Source organism: Cuculus canorus, chromosome 2 (assembly GCF_017976375.1).
Source record: "Cuculus canorus isolate bCucCan1 chromosome 2, bCucCan1.pri, whole genome shotgun sequence".
In the NCBI taxonomy this organism is placed as follows: domain Eukaryota; kingdom Metazoa; phylum Chordata; class Aves; order Cuculiformes; family Cuculidae; genus Cuculus; species Cuculus canorus.
This window is the reverse complement of record NC_071402.1, coordinates 44,768,557-44,787,298: the sequence shown is the minus strand read 5'-3', so window position 1 is coordinate 44,787,298 and position 18,742 is coordinate 44,768,557. Positions and strand designations below refer to the sequence as shown.

General features: G+C 39.0%; 1 protein-coding gene and 1 long non-coding RNA gene across 3 annotated transcripts in view; one reads left to right on the top strand and one right to left on the bottom strand.

Annotated features, from left to right (window-relative positions):
• Positions 1-607: 607 nt before the first annotated feature.
• On the top strand, positions 608-9,871 carry LOC128851116 (uncharacterized). The gene is made up of 3 exons (XR_008448369.1): positions 608-746; positions 3,358-3,474; positions 8,811-9,871. It is a non-coding gene; the product is annotated as an uncharacterized LOC128851116 (long non-coding RNA).
• The window catches only part of PRKDC (protein kinase, DNA-activated, catalytic subunit), an 87,413-nt gene continuing 69,414 nt past the window's right edge, over positions 744-18,742 (bottom strand). For both annotated transcript variants that reach the window (XM_054057281.1, XM_054057282.1), the window contains exons 72-86: positions 17,765-17,945; positions 17,089-17,249; positions 15,441-15,652; positions 14,239-14,326; positions 13,396-13,539; positions 9,983-10,187; positions 9,372-9,439; positions 8,686-8,906; positions 8,282-8,374; positions 6,340-6,429; positions 5,060-5,131; positions 4,773-4,974; positions 4,161-4,349; positions 3,448-3,587; positions 744-2,413 (exon numbers count right to left, since the gene is read on the bottom strand). In XM_054057281.1, the coding sequence (XP_053913256.1) occupies positions 2,209-2,413; positions 3,448-3,587; positions 4,161-4,349; positions 4,773-4,974; positions 5,060-5,131; positions 6,340-6,429; positions 8,282-8,374; positions 8,686-8,906; positions 9,372-9,439; positions 9,983-10,187; positions 13,396-13,539; positions 14,239-14,326; positions 15,441-15,652; positions 17,089-17,249; positions 17,765-17,945 (2,271 nt within the window). In that variant the 3' untranslated portion in view covers positions 744-2,208. The remainder of the gene's footprint in view (positions 2,414-3,447; positions 3,588-4,160; positions 4,350-4,772; positions 4,975-5,059; positions 5,132-6,339; positions 6,430-8,281; positions 8,375-8,685; positions 8,907-9,371; positions 9,440-9,982; positions 10,188-13,395; positions 13,540-14,238; positions 14,327-15,440; positions 15,653-17,088; positions 17,250-17,764; positions 17,946-18,742) is intronic.

Genomic DNA, 18,742 nt, shown 5'->3' with positions numbered 1-18,742 from the left:
AATTCTAGCACTTATTTTAGGGCAAAAAATAGAGCTCTTAACTATTTAAAATGCACTTTAAGCATTATAGACATGGTCTGAGCTCTCTAATCACCAGGTTGGAAAAGACCTCTTGGATCATCAAGTCCAACCATTCCTATCTACTGCTAAACCGTGTCCCTGAGCACTCTTGTATTGTTATGGGTAGCTACTGTCACCTGTCTCAAAGGCTTTCAGGCCTAGCTTGATGGCCTCTGGGCATAGACTAAAGGGAGAAGAGGGCACAAGGCAGGGCTCATCAGTCTCTTCTGCTGGAGGAGCTGGGCTGCGCTTCTAGCCCAGCCACTTCCAGAAAGGGCTGGAAGAGCTAGGCTGCGCTCCTGGTCCAGCCCCTTCCAGAAGGCCAAGGAAGCCTCAGTTGGCACTAGAGTCCTGCTGTGCACAAACATCTGTTGTTGCTGAAGGTATCAAAAGTCCTACGAGAAGAGCCTCGTTAAACTATAAACCTAAACTTTGTCCTGCATGGTGCAGGTCAAAGTACCTAGGAAGTATCTAAAGTATGTGCCAAAAGTGCAATTAAACACCTCGTATAACCAGCCATTCATTTTCCTTTTCATGGAGCTTTTTATTATGCTTTAACTCTCTTATATTTGTAGAGTGACAACGTAAAAGCCGAGTGCCTCACCTAACCATGCTTTAGTTATAACACTGCTGTCTTTGACGCCAGAGATTAAAAGAACAAAATGCACAGAGACATCTTACACAAGGTGAATATTAAAATAGAATATACCACACATTCATGAAAAAAATGCTGTAAATGGGTAAACGTGGATGTTTTCTGTGATTAAAGTGCCCTAAGTTAACTTCTGAAATGAAGTATACATCTGAAAGTTTATTTTTATTTTTAAATAAGTTTCCTCTACAAAAATACAGCCAAACAATATTTTTAATTAATACAATCTGATAAAAAAAGATTCTGAATTTCTTGATTTGTAATACTATTGGCATAAATAATTGGGCATATTTAGGAAGAAGGAAGGTAACAAAGTAATTGTTGCTGGAAAGCATTCAAAACACAGAAGGCCTCAGCAAGCAATCTTCCTCCTCCAGAGTTTTTTGTGGGGTTGGATCCAGGAGGCAGATTCTGCACTCCAGCCAAAAGATTTGAGACTGGTGCCAGAAGGAGCAGCAGCCCTCAGTGAGACTGGGACTGCCCCATCACCACAGAGGCAGAAGGGAAGGTGTGTAGGCAGTGAAAGGGCAAAGACTCACTTTTATTACACCTTTTATGATAATTATTAAAAGCCTCAATGGATATTATCTCTTACAATGAATTGTGGGTAATAAACCACTGTAATATTTGAGAGACCTCTCTTTCCCCCTTGCTGCACTTGCCACCGTGGCTACCTGAACCACATCTGGCACAGCTTCCACACTCTGGCATAAGCAAATATCAAAGTGCAAAAGCCATTCCCGTGCTGTGGTGCAGTTATGGCAAAATGCTTACAGTGCTCTGCTGCATCAGCAGTGGCCGCTTTTGGCTTTGGTCAAACAAATCATTTGGAATTGACACAACGTAAGGAGTGTAGACTAAGGGACAAAGAGAACAGAGTACAACCTCTAACTGCTAAAAACCAATCTGCTGGAATTGTCTCATCATTACTACCTCTCATTACTCAGCAGTGAAATAACCATTCAGATACTTTAAGTGTTACGTAGAGTTAAAAGGCATTTTCTGTTTAATTTTGCCATGTGTTTCACTGTTACTATTGATATGAAAATCTTCTAGTTTTAATTACAAATAACACATCTGTAAAATAGTTTCTTGATTGTCACCAAGGTTTCTGTGAAGACAAAAGCAGGGACTTTCACTACAAGGATGCCTAAGAGTTCACAGGGTGTGAATTTGTGCCAAGTGATCTCAGTGCCTTTCAAATAAATCTTTAAGCTCTGTAGCCTCTCCAGTTCCTTCTACTTTGATTTTTAACACAAAGACAATAAAGCTGCTTCATTACGGAACCACCCATAAGAAAAAAAATTATTATTAATAAAATCACTGTTTGAACACAGCTTTACTACAAAAAGTTTTCTACCATTAGTCAAGTGAACAGATGATGGTAAAAACATTAAAGATTTTTCTTTCCTTTTTGGCCTTAAAATTCTGGTATGGTTGCAGCTGTGTGGTAGGGGACACTCCTCCTGGCTGCCTGGCCCTTAGAGAGCAGTCCCTCACATCCAGGGTTCCCATCCCTCCCAGACTCTGCCAAGAACATTGGGGTCTGTCGCTTGATCAATCAGGCATCTCACTTGGGTCTCTTCTGAAAGTCCGTCCTCTGGCTCTTTGGCTCTGATATTATGATCAGTGTTACCAAGAGCCACAGCTGCAAAATCCTTGTAAGAAGGCGACTTCTCGTGGCCCAGGCGTAGTTCATCACTAAAATGGAGAATGGAAAAGTAAACTCTTACTAAAAGAAACAAACAGAAAATCGGAGATGTATTTTTCAGTACTTGAAATGTACTTGTATGAAACAGTACTTGAACACAATTCATGTAGCTTTATTTTTCAAGATGTGGAGACTGTTCAATTGCTGTAGAAGGCTTGGCCAGAGAAGACTGATGATTTCAGATGTCTTTACCACTTTATTAGTGAATATTTAGCATGAATATTTCAATCCTGTCAAAGGTCTCGCCACTGAAAGAAGGATGCTGGAGTTCACATCCAAGCTTCTTTATCTTCTTACCTGCCTTGCTGATTTGTGTCTGCAAGAAATATTTTGCTGCCTTTTGCAGTTCAGCCTTGACCACAAAAGGGAATCCTACCAAGTGCTGCACTTTTCACTATTTGTATGGTTTTGAAACAGGCTTGCTTTCTTGGCCTTTTTTTTTTATCTTTGATTAATCCAAAATGTCTTTTTAAAGGAGGATGGAAGGGATTAATTGTACTTTGAGCTTCAAAGACATTCTGGCTTGAGCCAGACTTGACTAGACTGACATAAATAACCTGAGAATGCCATCAGATTTGAATTCAATGCTTTTGGGAAGCAGCTTACCTCCATGCCTCTCATACAGCTGGTTCAGGTTCTATTTCAAGGCACTGCCCAGCAGCAGCATGTCAATTTAAATACTATCCCTAGCCTAAAAGCTATGGAGACAAAGACCAGCAGCCTGAGGACTGAGAAGCTGAGCAGGCTTACAGGGTGGGGATGTGTGTGTTGCCAGGAACAGTAAAACTGCTCAGAAGGCCTGAGCTGGAGCAAGAACAGTCACAGGGAGATATCTGGTGTTTTGGCTGGCAGGGTGATTCAGAGAGCTTTTGTGGACCGAAACAGTTCTGACAGAAGGTTTGTTGAAATTTTGCCTTGTCTGCCTCTTTCCTAGCTACATTCTATCTGAAGAGAGCAAAATCTGACACAGGAGACTGCCAAAGCTGTTAGTGGTGTTGTTTAAAGCAAAAGAGGAGCATCTTACCAAGTGATTCTTGCTGGATTGGCACCCGTAAGTTTTCTTTTGACAAAACTGACTTTTTGCAGGGGGTACCAGTTCACTTCAGATGTGTTTATTTCCTTAATCCATGTGCCTCCTTTTTTCAGCTGTCTTTGTTCAAAGTTCTAAACAGAAAAGAGATTTGCCCCATTTACCATAAATCACATACTTAAGACCTTTAAGCTGCCACATTATAGCAAGTCAAGTCAGTAACTCTTAACCGCAGATGCAACAGAGAACAAAGCAGTGAGATGATACCTCACCTGCCTATGACTTAAAATTTAATTTACAACTGGAGTTACTGAAGTGCAACTAGTTTCAGATTTTTAACTCTATAATTATTAGTTTGATATACACAGTGTTGTAAATTTCTGTAAATTTAAGAGGCTCAATGCAAAATGCTGAAAATATTTATGCTGCTGCCAATGCAGCCAAGAGATATTCACATGTTTAGGATTACCATGCAGATAAAGAACAGTGCTCTGATAACACAGACACATGCTACTATTCTTTGTCCATCTATGTAGAATTCTGTCATTTTAAATCCTTTATATTCAGTTTCTCTAAAAACTCAACAAAAAAAAAAAGAAAGATAAAAGGAGCACTTAGAGCGAGCATCAAGAGATACTGTTTGATCAGTTCTGTCCTTATTACAATTCAAGAATTTTCACATGAAGAAGAAGAGAAAAAAATCCCACCTTCCAGTCTAAAGAGGGCTCTTTTACAAATACATCCATTGTGCTGATGAGGAGATCAGGATCCGAACGATAAGCCCTTAAAGCATGCACCATCACACTGTAAATGAGACCCCACTCTTTCACTGGCATCATCAGATTAACAAACTGGCGAGTCAGGCGAAAAGGCATCAACTCTGGCACGCCTAGAAACTAGCCAAGGGGAAGGACAGTCAAAAGAAAACAAAAACTAAGAAGCCTTGGAACAGAAGGATTAGAAATAAATACTTTGTTCTTTTTAAGCCTTGAAGCACTCTTTGTCACTGAACTGAAAATAATGTGCAACATGGTAGAACAAGATCAAGTTGACATCAAAGCTCTAGTCATGAATATTTAGTGAAAGTGGTTGAAAGTGTGGCTGAACTATACAAAGCATCACCATACAGACACTGTGAAGCTCTTGTCTGAGAATATCTGGAAACAAATATTTTATTTTAGTAATTACAAATAACTTGTAAAGATTATTTTGCATCAGAACAACGGTAAATCAGAAGCATCAAATTTAGTACTGAGAATACACATGTATTGCACATAATAAATGCAAAAACTGTAAAAAATTAATTAGAAAACAAATACCTGTGTTGCTGAGCCAAACGCGTATCCAAAGTCTATTCCTACCATGCCACCTGTCTCCTTGTTAATCATGAAGTTGGACAGATGCCTGTCTCCAATACCAAGTATCCAGTGGCTGATGCACATCAGTGCATGAGAGCTTGCAAAATGGGACCGCAGGGACAGGAAGGCTTCAGGAGATGTACTCATTTTCACAAAGGCTCGCCTTAAAGAAACAGAAGTCACTTGTAGCATACACGTAAAATATCAACATTTGTTTCACAACGTGCAGTCATTAACAGCGCACTTACCGCAGCAGATCTTCTGGAACAGTGCTTTCCCTGCTTTTGAAAGACATAACTGTTTCTTTACGGCTAGCATTTCTGCAAATTAATGAAAGAATTATGTTAAGTATTGAAATAACAGCCTGCTGGATGTTACAAGTTAAGATGTTAAGATGTTTACATGACTGCATTGGAACATTTTGCTTACTCCAGCAAGCCACACAGACAGCTTGCTCAAACTTTTTAATGTGAATTTAAAAATACACCCCCTTCTCTTTTTTTCCCACCAGTTATTTCCAAGACTCACATTTCTTAATACAAAATAGCATGTAGTTTTGTCTGGTTTTACCCAAACTAAGCGGACAGGTTAAGTTTTAATACAGTGATACAATTGTACTCCTCCTGGCTGGCTAGTCTCCTCCACGCAGACTGAGGCCCAAACAAAATCTCTCAGCAGCACGCAGAGGTTATATTTACGCGAGACAGTAGTGCAGCACAAAGAACTAAATAGCTGGGCTGAGGACATCCATGCTGTACGTGTTTGGGGAGGGAGGGAGACTGCTCTGGCCTAGCCCACATCTGATCCTGGAAACTGAATGCTCATGAGCAGCTGGTATGTGCTGGGTGCTCTCCTTCCAGTCTAATTTTGTCTGAAAGGTGCCAGGCACAGCTCTGTGATGCAAGCCAACATAAGGTAAGTGGGGGTGACTGGGAATTTAATTCAAAAGCACATTCCGAATCGGAACAGAAATATTGATGTAAACACAGATAAATGAGTCAAAGTTTTTCCTTGAGAAGCAAGACGCTTTTAAGCAAGCTGGTTATGAGCTGATCAGAAATCACTTCCCCTCAATACAGTGCTAGATTTAGGCAGGTGCAGAAACCCCTCTGAGACGATGTTAAAATTGGGACCCAACCATTAGATATTCTTACACTCTCAGTGAATCACAATTATTTTCTCTGTCCAACTTCAGCAGGTGGTCTGGCTCAGAGGCAGCCTACCTGTCTGCATAATCAGGAACAAGACACCTAGAAAATTAAAGTTGAAGAGGAGCATCTGCTTCTAGACACTTCCTTAAGAAAGTGAGCAAGCTTCTGGAAGCATTCCTGTGATCTGATGGGATTTTGGCAGTATAAAACTCCTCCTGTAGAGCACCGCCAGTAAGACAAAGCAGTAAAATGGGCAAATATCGTAGGTAGCCGGCATACTATAATGCAAATTGTATTTTTCCAGGAATTTCTAGAGTGTGCATACACACACAGTTCTATTTTGTATATTTTACATACGGTTCTCTCTTAAAACCTACCTGTACATAGCATGGTATCGAGAGATGCCTTGCGCTTCCCCACCCATCTTGGACAGCCACTCAGAATAGGTAGCACGAGGTCCTTTTTTGCTAGGGACAAAAGAAAGAGCTGATGATTTCCCTCTGTCACCTTACTGTTGTGTCCTTGAATATCTATGGGCTGAGTCTGTGCACTACGATCCACAAGACTTTTATGTACAGAAGACATCAGGAAGCCACAGCCTACATTAATTTTAGCCTTGCTGTGGAAATGAAGTTAATGCAGTCAGTGCATATGCTGATCCATTCATCTCCTTCCTCCCAACTTTGAACGCACTTCAGTCATATTTGACAGAAGATTAGACATCTCAAAAGTGTTAATTTGTCTATAGGTACTGTGAAAATTAGATGCTGCCTTGAGAAGAAAGGCCTAAAATAATTTCTCCAGGAAGGGAAAGATATTTTTAACAAAGTCTTGCAGCCTTTTAAGAGGCATTATGCAGCCTGCCACAGTACACGCTGCCCTTTGTTCATCCAAACAGGCAGGGAACGCAGGCAGGCAGTCTGTTATCTCCCCAATATGTATAGGAGGGGAGGAATGGGGGCTTGGGCTTAAGGTATTCATTCATAAGAAGCCAGTCTTCATTAGTTGCATTATTTATAGAATTATTTGATTTTTTTCTCCCCATCTTAACTAGAGATTAAACTTCTATTCCAGAGAGGCAGCAGCTTAGCAGAACCTCCATCTTTTCTCTTCCTTCCAAAGCATGATCTGAGATATTAGAGATCCTTTCCATTTAGAAGTATTTCTCATTTATAAATGCTGTATCCTATCACTTCAGGATAAAGAAAAGGATTTCAAAATTTCAGAAAGTTATTTCCCCCACTCCACTCAAAATATTACCAGAAAGGATTTCAGAGTTTTCCTTTGCAAGCACTGTCATTCAACCATAGCTCAGTATAAAATATCTTAAAACTGTCTTTATCGAACAAAATATGGGAAAATATAATTTAAAGTCTATATACAACAATAAAATAAAGCTCTTATTTTGATAAATCATTAACTGCTTTTAAAGAGACATTGATGTTCTACATTTAGTGTACTAAGAATTCTCTCCCTTACAGGGTCTTTCTCCACTTTCCCAGTTAATGAATTGAGACCAACATAATACCACTGGTGTTCACAGAAGTGAACCAGACAGCAGCCATACAGGAACTGTAGCAGTTTGCTCACAAATCAAATAACTGTAGAAACAAAGACTCTTAGGAGTTCATCCTCCAAGCTGGAGGTTCCTCCAACCTGCTCCATAAACGGGAGAACTAGTAAAAATAAATGGTGACAGCAACACTTTGACAAAGCAAAACAGATTATGTACTAGGACAAACATTGCTAAATAAATTTCTAAATTCCATCATAGAAACAGCCTGAAATGCTAGAATTAAATCAATTTTACCAACATTCACCCCCCAATTACCATTAAGAGGAAGACTAGTTTATTCAAACCCAACATTTGTGTAAAGTCAGAATGAGTGTTCTTTTACAGTTGTGTTTTGTGTGTCTACTGCAAATCTCTCCCATCACTGACTCACTACTGAAGGCAGTTGTGAATAGCTCCACCTCTGCTCTGCTCCGCCCCCTTCCCTGCTCGCTGACCTATGTCCATTTCCTGCTTGATTAAATCAAGAGATCAAAATCCTTTCTCCTTGTAAAAATCAATGTGCTGATAAGGAAATGGTGATGATAATGACGTCACACATGATTATAAGCCTCTTGTTTAAACAAGCTGGGTGGAGGATCTTCCAGGTACAATGGTACTCATTAAACAAACAGCTGCCAATTACTAATTTGGGTCAGGAAGTATAAACTGCCTCCTTGCTTATAGGTTCTTTTATTTCTTTCTTTTTAAAAAAAGAAAACACTGCTGAAAGATTGCCAGTATCAAAAGCCTAAACCAAGCATTACCTGTTATAGTTGATGTCTTCCTCTTCAGACATGCTATTCTTAAGGAATTCTTTTAAAGTGCAAGTATTTTCCAGCCACTTGATGAGTCCCAGTCTGGAACAAAAGAAATCAGAGATGTGAACAAGTAGCTCAGAGTTGAACTTTAAAGGAACACTGCAAATGAGAAGAAACATGTTCTAGTGCCTGCTACAAGAAGGCTGGAAGCTACCAATCTAAATATACTCTGAAAAACAGTTTCCAGACAAAGCAATTTCAATGTTGTCTAAAAGGAAAAGAAAAAAAATTAAGCCAAGAAGCAAAACATTCTGAACCATAATCTGGCACACAGAAATCTCACTTTCCAACATAACAACAGTAATAAATGTTAATATGAGGATTTCTGTCCCTTCAAGATAAACTCCTACCTTGTTGTCATGGGGATGACCTGGTAAGTTTTTAATTGCATATTCCTTTGGCTACATGTAGCATCTTGGGAAAGGATGATGTTCATTACGTCGAACAGCTGCTCAATACGTTGGTCTTGTCGCAGGTCTTCACCACCTTTGACAAGAAAAGGATACTCCTGCTCATCACTGCCTCGGATTGTTATACGTTTTGGTTTCCTCAAGGATTCCATTACACTTATCTTGGAAAAAGAGAAGAAAAAGCAAAATATTTGTGAAAGAAGACTTGGCCTTATAGAATCATCACTTGAAATAACAGAATCATGACTCCAATCATCCAATCTATTAAGCCATGTCCTGAAGTGCCACGTCTACAAGTTTTTTTGAACACCTCCAGGGATGGGGACTTCACCACTTCCTTGGACTGTTCCAGTACTCCACCGCTCTTTCAGTAAAGAAATTTTCCCCAATATCCAATCTAAACCTCCCCTCATGCAACTTAAGGCCATTTCCTCTTGTCCTAAAATCAAGCATATCTGGCATTTCTAGATGGCATAATCAAGCTGTTCAGTTACCACTAGAAAAACAAACACCTATTTCCTTGACGTGCTGCAAGATGCAACAACCTCGCTATTGTCAAATGCTTCAGACGGAATACGGACTCATATTTAACCACACAGGATTTTGACTCAAACTTATAAACATACCCGTTCATCAAATCCAGAGATTTTTGTGTGGTACTCTGGCAGAGGTTTCCCTTTTCCATCATACTGACCTAAACAGTAGAGAAAAAAAAATATAATAAGAATACAGTTAAATAAACTGATCTTAGTATTTTTTAAAGTGTGTTTAAGAACACAACAAACTTCCTAATATTTTTTGAAACTGGTATAATGATAACTATGAAGAAAACATTTGAAAATGCATAAAAATCCATGGTGCATTATATGATTTTATCTGTGAGCTGCTAATAGTCTTTCCTTCTTAATCTGTTAGAATTCCAGCTCTCAATGGTTTAAGACGACACATCCTTTTTGAACTAGATTTAAACATATATAAGATTTATATATCTGATTTCCTGGAGTCAGGCCTTTACAAAAATACTAACTTCTTAGGTAATTGAGATAATTTTAGATAAAATTTTAAAAATTAGGACTACAGCTTCAGAACAGATTTAAGAGATGATGAATGAACAGAGTTATTTAAGATTAAATCTTCCTCCATATAAGGCCAGAAAGTATGGCCATAGAGTCAAAATAAGTAAAGCTGAAGGGTAGCAACTTTCTTCTAAAGGATAGGTCACTGAAGGAGAACTTACCAGGGACTTCTAGTTCGTTCCTCAAAAACTCTGCTTTGAATTCACTCATCCACGGTGAACATTCTTTCAGGTTTCCAGGTTCTTTATAGTTTTTATTCATTTTTGAGAGGAGAGAAGCTGCAATCGCATCAAAGTCACGAGCCTTCATATCCAAAAGTTCTGAACCACCTTTTCCAAAATGATGGTCGAAGTCCTTCCCAAAAGCCTGAGGTTCATTTACAGAAAGGTATTCTGTCAACATAGTGCTAAGAACTACCCATAAAGACCAAAACGGTACCTTCCCACCTACACATACAGCTTCATCTGAGCTTCTAAAATATATACAAATCATCTTTCAACCCCAGTTCTTTTTTTTCTCTGTCATTTCTAGTCTGTCAGAAACTTTTCACTGCCTGTTTGGTAGACCCACCAGCTATCATCAACAGAAATATCTACATTTCATTACCCCAGTGATACTAGAGATATGTAGAATTAGATCATAAACTTTTTGACATATTAAAATCAAAGCTTATCCCTCCTTATCTCCTCCAGCTGCTGATCAATTCTGAGTGAGCACATCAATAATGCTGCTCATTACACTTAATACACGTACTTCATATGCTTAGAGAAATTTAAGAACTAGTGAAATATTAAAATAAACATTTAAATTTGTACCTATTAAACAAATTCCATCATGAAGCTAAATGTAGGATTATTATCAGCACATTTAAATGCTGTCCCAGTCTTTAGATGTTATTACACTTTCAAACTGCTTCAACAACACCCTTCGATTGTTCAATTCACAAGTGGCAAAAGAAAATAGAGATATATAAGTTAGTTAACCTTTTTTTCCCCCTTAGAACTTCAATACTATGTTTTAAGGAAGGTCTGGTTTTTGTTTTGTCAGATTCTTGTTTGGTTTGGGGTTTTCCGTTTGTTTACTTTTTGTTGTTTTCTTGTTTTTTTCTTAAATGAGCAGCAACCATACTACATAGCAAGCAAATACAGCCTAGCTATGTTCCTTTTTGCTAACGAAAAGATAAATGTAATGCATGTCATATTTTAAGATAATTGTTTGCATCATGCTAGAATACTTCCAATTTCAATGTTTTATTTACCATTTATTATTTGTGATTTGCTTTGAGTTAATTTGGACATAAAATGTCTAAAAACATATTTTAAAAGTATTTTAAATAGCCTGATAAAGGAGAAATGCAAAGACATTTCATACTGATCCATTTAATAAACAAAGTATTATCTGCAAATAGTTAACTGAGTCGACTTCTTGTGTTCATAATTCAAGGTTCTAGAAAAAACAGATGTCTTCTCTTGGACCGCACTGGTATTAACAGCTTGGAAAGATATATAAGCTCACTTGTTTTTACAAAGCTTGGGAGAAAAATGATCAGGCAAAGAAGGACACAGCTATTTCACTGAAGTAAATGAAAATAAAGAAAATGTTATCCTTCTGAAGAAAGGACTGCTGCAGGCAACATCTTTATCACTTTAAATCCCTAAAATCTGCAGATGATCACCCCATCGCTTTCTCTGCTCTGTTCTTTGACTTCCTTTAAAATTCAAGGCAGCAAATATTTAAGTCTTAACACTGTATTTTAAGTAATGCAATCCCTCAACAGTGTTTCATTTATGCATTACTGAAATTTCATGTTAAAAATAAAAAGCAAGATTTTTGCTTTTTAACTTATGATTGAAACAAGACATAAATAATAGATAAAAAATTATAGTCCTGAAGCACTCCACATATTAGAGCAATTTAACCTGTCAGTCAAGAGATGCACCTTTTTTTTCCAGCAAGGACACTTTAACACTATAAAGTATACAGTTATCCTCACAGCATACTTTGTTTCTCCATTAATACTGTATCATGTAGGAAAAGAATCAAGTCTGTACACCATCACTCTGACCCTCTTCTCCTGCAGCTGCTGGTGTGTTAAAGGAACATTGCTCTCCCTCTTCCTTTCAGAGGGGAACAGACCCCACTTATCTCTCTTCCAGCATCTCCCTTGCTTTTCTCTCCCTACTCTTAATTCAATAACAATTTAAGGTCCATCAACACTACTTGCAGTATTGCCTACTACTGCACATTTCAGCTTTTCAAAGAGCCATGGGCTTTTTGTTTCAGTGGGCAAAAGTGCACGCAAATCATTCCAGCAACCAAACATAGACTGCCTTCATCCTCATGCCCGATAGGTCCCTTGCTGCACTTGTACCCTGTAGAGTTCAACCTGCAGCTGCTCCTCTCCCTCCATCCCAACTGGACAGCGCAAATTCTTATCCCATACTCTTAAGTTGAAAGTCATTAACGTCGGAGACCCAGTTTATCTTGCAGCACCATATTCAAAGAGTCAGAATGCCCATAAACTCCTAATTGCCATTTCTACTTCTGTATCATGTCACCTTCTCCCAATTCCACCTTACTCATATCCTCCACCTTCTCTGCTCATGGGTAAAAAAATGTCCCTGTAGACACTCTGGTAAGTTTATCTAATGCTTGTGACATAAGAATGGGCAAATGGCAGAGACCTGAATCCACCTAGCCCTGGCCATGGGGCTATGCACATACAGTACCAGACATGCATCTAGAGCAGTATCACTCTCCGGGCCTCCAGCAATTTGCAGCTCAGGTATTTCTGGACCCAGAAGTGTGCATTCTACGTAAAAGCTCTCAAAGCATTTTCCCCCTCCCCATGCCATTTTCTATTTGCTATTTGCACTGGTATGAAAGCATCTGCAATATTCTGCAGCAGGAGTTCACCACTTAAGTGCATATTGAATGAGGAAACACTTCTCCCTGTTTGTTTTCAACTGCCATTTCCACAGAATATTTACTCTGCGCTTGGCACTTCTGATGCTGAGAGCCTTATTCAATCTGTTGTCATTGTCTCTATTCCAACTGGAGGAATGGTAAAGGAATTGTACAGAGGTTACTCCATGCCTCTGATTATTCTTGCTGCTCTGAACCTTCTCTGGCTTCATTATATCTATGTTGAGAACTGCAGACGAGGACTACAGTGTCCAAGCAGCAAGAGTAAGAGAAGGCTGCTATGTCGATGTATAAATCCATGTTTAGTTCTCTAGTCTTAACAATAACTAACAGTAGCTTTCGTTCTTGACTGCTCTTGAGTATTCACAGCTGATGTACCCACAGAACCATTACAAATCAAGTTTCCATCATTGAATTGCAATAGTCAGTTCAAACCCAAAGAATTCATATGTGAAATCTGGATTTTTTTTTTCCCCACATGCACCACTTCATTTTTCTACACTGAATTCCACTGTTTTAGGTCTCAGTCAGTTTTGTAAAGTCCCTTCTGTAATTCTTCATAGTTATAACTCTTCTGAATAACTTACCCTACAAAACTCAGTATCAGTACTAAGTTTGAGTAGCAACACTACTCAGTAATCACACATACCTGGATAAACCTTTTCCTCAGCAGTCCAAGGCCTGGAGCCTCTAAATTTCCCAAATTCTTGTACATTCCTTCATACATTTCCTTCAGCTTATTTTTATCCCTCTGTGCTTTTATCAATTCATTTCTGACATCCTCAACCCAATCCTGCAAACAGAAGGAAACAGATAAGTACTGAAATGAAGGGTTACTGACCATCACTCTTTGACAATCTGCTCAGATTGCATCTGGGTTACCACATTTACTAATGGTCAATTAATGTGTCTTTTGACAACCAAATGAGCAATCAAAGGGCTATGGAAATATTTCCCTTTCATTCTATCTCTTGAGAAAACGCTTCTACTTTATTCAGATATATGTTTACTACCATAGTGTCTAGTGCAAGCTAAAAAAGCCTCTATGGAACCAGGAGTGGTACCAAACACGAGAATCCTTTGGACAACAGGGTCGGAATATAGACAGGGAGGCTCAGCAGAGAGAAGGGAAAGGGTGTAAGAAGACAAATAAACAGAAATCAGCAATGTCCACAAATCACAATTCTGTAATGGTTTCAGAACAATTAAGGACGACTGATTGTGGGGTGGAGCAGGGCAGAGACCTTGAAGGAGAAAGCTGAAAAGTGCTGGTGCAAAACAGCCAGCTGGCACAAAGTGTGGGAGACTGTTGCCAGTGAAAGCCACCTACAGCACTCCGACACCATCGCCAGTAGATTCTAGGTTGAACCACTTCCTGTGGCTGTGGTGTCAACTGAACTGTAGCAGGCTCCACCCAGCTCTCTTTCCTAAATAGAGGGTGAGGAATGAAGGGAAAGGGGGGTGTGTGTAAACAAAAAAACCCACAGTTTACCTTAAAAAGCATAATGGGATTAGAGAGTTGTTCCAGGGAATGAACAAAATCCTGAACTACTCCTCCTCTGTCCAACTTATTCTTGATCCTTTAAAAGAAAAAAAAAAAGCGCATCACAACGCAACAGGAACTACTGTCACCACCCAGCCCGCACATAAGCACAGATCCAGATTGTCTGCTATATTCAAGAATCTGGCAAAATAATCTGGAGGTGGATAGAAGGACTCCCTCAAAACTCTCTCGTGGGCTGCATGACTGTCCTTGTCATAAGGCTCTCAATTTAAGTGTTCCACTATAAAAACAGAAGCTTGGTGGGAGAGTGGAAAGCATACTTGCAACAGAAATGGGCACTAACCAGACTATACATCCTCTCACATCAGTTCAAGGGTGACAGTTTGTGAAGCACAAGACTTTATCTTCATACTTTAAATGAAGAAATTCAGCAAACAGATCAGATTTGAGAAAAAGGTAAAAGGATATCTAAAATGTTACTAGTAGTTCTGTAGCACTGTGTGATAGAAGTTGACTTTTGCCTGGAGATAAACTCAGGTTTTATTGCATGGCAAAATGGGCAAGGGAAGGCTTGTAGAGGAAAGCATATGCTGCACAATGAGTGCACAGAGAACATGACAACAAAGAGCTGTCATTCCCCAAAGATAACGTGCCTGTGTTTCACTAGCCCTCTCTGGAGTCTGATAAGAGCATCTATTCTATTTAAGTATCTCTGGTCTCGCTTGGTATTACAATGACTCTAAATGTCGAAAGCTAGATTTGTCTTCATCTTTGATAGGTACTAACCCTTACTGCTGTGAAGTTTACCACAGTAAGAGCCTAATAATGCACCCGATTTCCCTTCAGCCCTGGCAAAGTAGGAAAAGGAAAAGAAACACTGACCACCTAAGAATTACCAGCAGAAAGAGTATGACTCTCTGCGGTCTTCTTGTTTTTCTCTGAAAAAGTTCTAACTTCCCACAGCCTCAGCATTTCAGAAAGTATTCAGGCCACCAACCTGAATGAGTATACCAAGAGAGCTCATGTATCAGTTTTCTCTGTGCTTTCAAATGAGAACACAGTGTGCATGGGAATACTCCCTAATGTTTATTGTGCCCCCTAAAGAAAACAGTTTCTTTAGAAAAAATAAATCAATTTCTCCACTCCTAAAAAAAAAACATACAAAAGACCTACTCTAATTGCAAATTCACCTTTCTACAAACTCCTTGTTCTTACAACCAGTTGCAGTATCTTTGAAACAGAAACTTTCACTGCTGATCATGAATGGGTAGATGATTGCCTGGGGATAGGTATTTGCAATCTCTTCAACGGTGTGTTGCACGGCTACTGCTTCATCCTTGTCAAGTAACGCCATCATTTGGCTGATCCAACCAATGAACTGCCAACAGGGAACCGAAGAAAGCTGCAAAAACACAGAACATTGCATTTCAACTTGGTTTCTCCTCAGAGACGGCAAACATAGCAAATGTGAACAAAACTGCTCCATAGCACAGCCTGACAGAAACACATGAAAAGGAAAAAGAGAACGTCAACTAGGTCACACAAAACATCCCTCAACAAAGCAGATTTCATAATTATTATTATTACTACTATCATCACAACTAAATACTGCTGCTGACAAGATTTTGCTTTGCAAAGATTTACAGTTTTTGATCAAGAGGAGGCTTTATGCTCGAACTTATGGCTTTTCTGTCTGAATGCAATATAATAACTTTTGATCACCACATACAAACAACTCAAAAATCTGAAGGGATAGTTCAAACACCACTGGGTTGAAGTTTTCATTTCAGTAAAAAAAAGGCAGTAAGGAGAACTCCTACCACAGTTTTGCTCTTTCTTCAACTTTAAAGAGCAACCCCTGCCAATACACTTCATGATCACCTCACTCCAGAAGCCATATTACTCTTGAACAGAGTGCTACAATAGATTTTCTTGTGATAGCAAGAGACCAGACTCCAACTCCCTTCCTCATGTCTCATCCCTTCCTACCCTTCTGATGGAGTTTAATATCAGATTGCCAGTATTTACCTCACAGAGGGGACAAAGAAATGCCTGGTGAAGTTCTTTTCTGGGTGAGGTTTGTTAACTGGACTAGGTGTCAGGTTCAGTTAGAACCATCAGAGTTTCACTGCAGCCACACCTTTTGCACCTCAGCCATTTTTGCTATGTATTCAGTTTCTTGAGATAAAGTCATGTTCTGCTTTTTCTGAGCTCTCCCTCTGACAGCACCTGGCAATCTGTGTGCACCAGCAAAATGGGCCTGACAATGCCTGCAGGTAGGCCAAGGGAGGACAGGCATGAGTCACAGAAGACCTCTCAGCTTAACTGTCCTTCTATGTTATCCTGTGATGGAATGGCAGTGGAGGGACAGGTCGTGGGAGGGATGGTGCTGTAGTAACTTCTGGAGTGAGGGGCAGGGAGAGGTGGGAGAAGTGGAAAATGAGCCTGGAAAAGCAGATGGTTTCCTGTATACAGGAAACTCAGCTTACATAAATAAGATACATTCCTCACCCTAGTCTTATGCATCTTTATCAGCCCACTTAAATAGTTCAGAAGGAAGAAAAAACCCAAAATTTTTCTTCAGCAGCTCTCAAACTAATACTTGGAATCAGAATAGTGATAAAAAGTTAAATTTAAAAAAAAAAAAAGTCTCTGTCCATATGAATTAGATGCACTATAATAGAGATAAGACAAGAAACAAAGATGGGATAAAATTTATCTGATTTACCTGAAGGAAAACTTAACAGTTTAACCCCTCTGTCTATCCAACCTCCAAGCACCACCTTTTAAATTCGATTTATAGCAACATTTGCTGCCAGGAAAATGGAAGCAACTAACCTCTCGTGTCACTAGACCCAATGTCTCTGCTGGATATCTTTCAATTATTTGCAGCAGTCTAGGAAATCTCAGCCTGGCTTCTCTGGAGTTCAGTTTTAAAGCTTTTATCATTTTCTCCACCACAATAGCTGGGAATAGCTGCAGATCTGCAGTGTTAATTTCTGCCAAGAGACATTAAACAAGAATTATCAGAAACACCATCACTTGTTCCATGTCTTTGATCAGCTGGAACATTCATCTTTATAATTCAGTGTTTTTTTTCCCCTCTGTATTTTGTATTTTTACTTTGTTCTCCTTCCCATCTGTTTGAACTGCACACATCAGCAACACATGCACTTGGGGACTGTAAGGATTAGCTTTATCAGGAGGCTGCATCACTGCTGGTATCTCGCGTGCTTTAAACACAGGACTGCTGTGGTCTGGGAAGGAACAAGGGAAGCATCTGCTGGATATGATCAGCATCTCACAAGTAAGAAACACTATGAGTGATTCACTAGTATTAGAGCTAGCAGAAATAGTGTGTGGGGGGAAAGGAATATAAATACTGTTGAACCAGAGGACAAACTGTTCCATTTAAATTCGAGCTGTATTACTCAAGGAGATATCCTGGGTATCACAAAAGCTCACGTACAACAGATAAATCCACCTCACATGCTTCAGAGAAATCCTGACTCACCAAGCAAGCCTTCTTCTTCCTTACGCAGATGCTGGTCACAGAAATTGACCAAAGTCATATATGCATCAATGACTCCCATCACATCTATACATTCCATGGAGTGGGACTGCACCTCCTCTTCAGACTTCCTTGCGGCACTGCTGAAACACTGAAAAGCCTTCCTGTGCAGACCTGCCAATACCTGAAATTCATCCATAAGAGAAAAAAAACAAGTTAGCAAGTAGCATTAGACAATTCTTTTGGAAACTGAAACTTGGTTGCAAGTCTTGAGCAGACAAAACTTTAACTGTATTAGATGCTTTGAGCAGCTGATAACAAAGGAAAAAAACTGGGATGTTATTTCTAGCAGTAATTAGAAGAAATTTCACTTTCACAATTTTCAATGGAAAAATATAAAACACACTTTTAACACAGTCTGGAAATGTTATGTGGAATTTTTTAACTGCAAAAAAGTTAATGTTACTACAATTTCCACAGTTAACAGAAGACACAATTAAAAAAAAAGTAATTCTTTTCCATTAAGACATATCTGCAATGCCTGTGAAACAGCTACACTTCGAACTTGTATAAAAAAAAGCACGTACCAAACTATTTCAAATCTGATGACTTTTTCCCTATTACAAACAGTCGCATTGATCATATGCTTCTAATGCTTTCATTCCGTTCTAATAATGGAATGAAAGACTTGACAAAATCCTTTATAACTGAATGTTTATAAATCAAGTACATATATTCTCATATTGCCAACAAGCTCACCAACCTCAGACACCGTAGCTATTGTACTTAATAAACAAAATAGAAAATTGCTGCAGAACTGAGTTGAACTAACTAAAAAAATCCTGTAATTGAAATTAAATAGTTCATATTTCAGATAGGTAGAGAGAAACGACCAGGGTCACAGTACTGCTTAATATTAAGGTAAAATAAGGCTAATCTCCTTAATCTTCCAGATATATCTGGTATCCCAATTTGACTCAC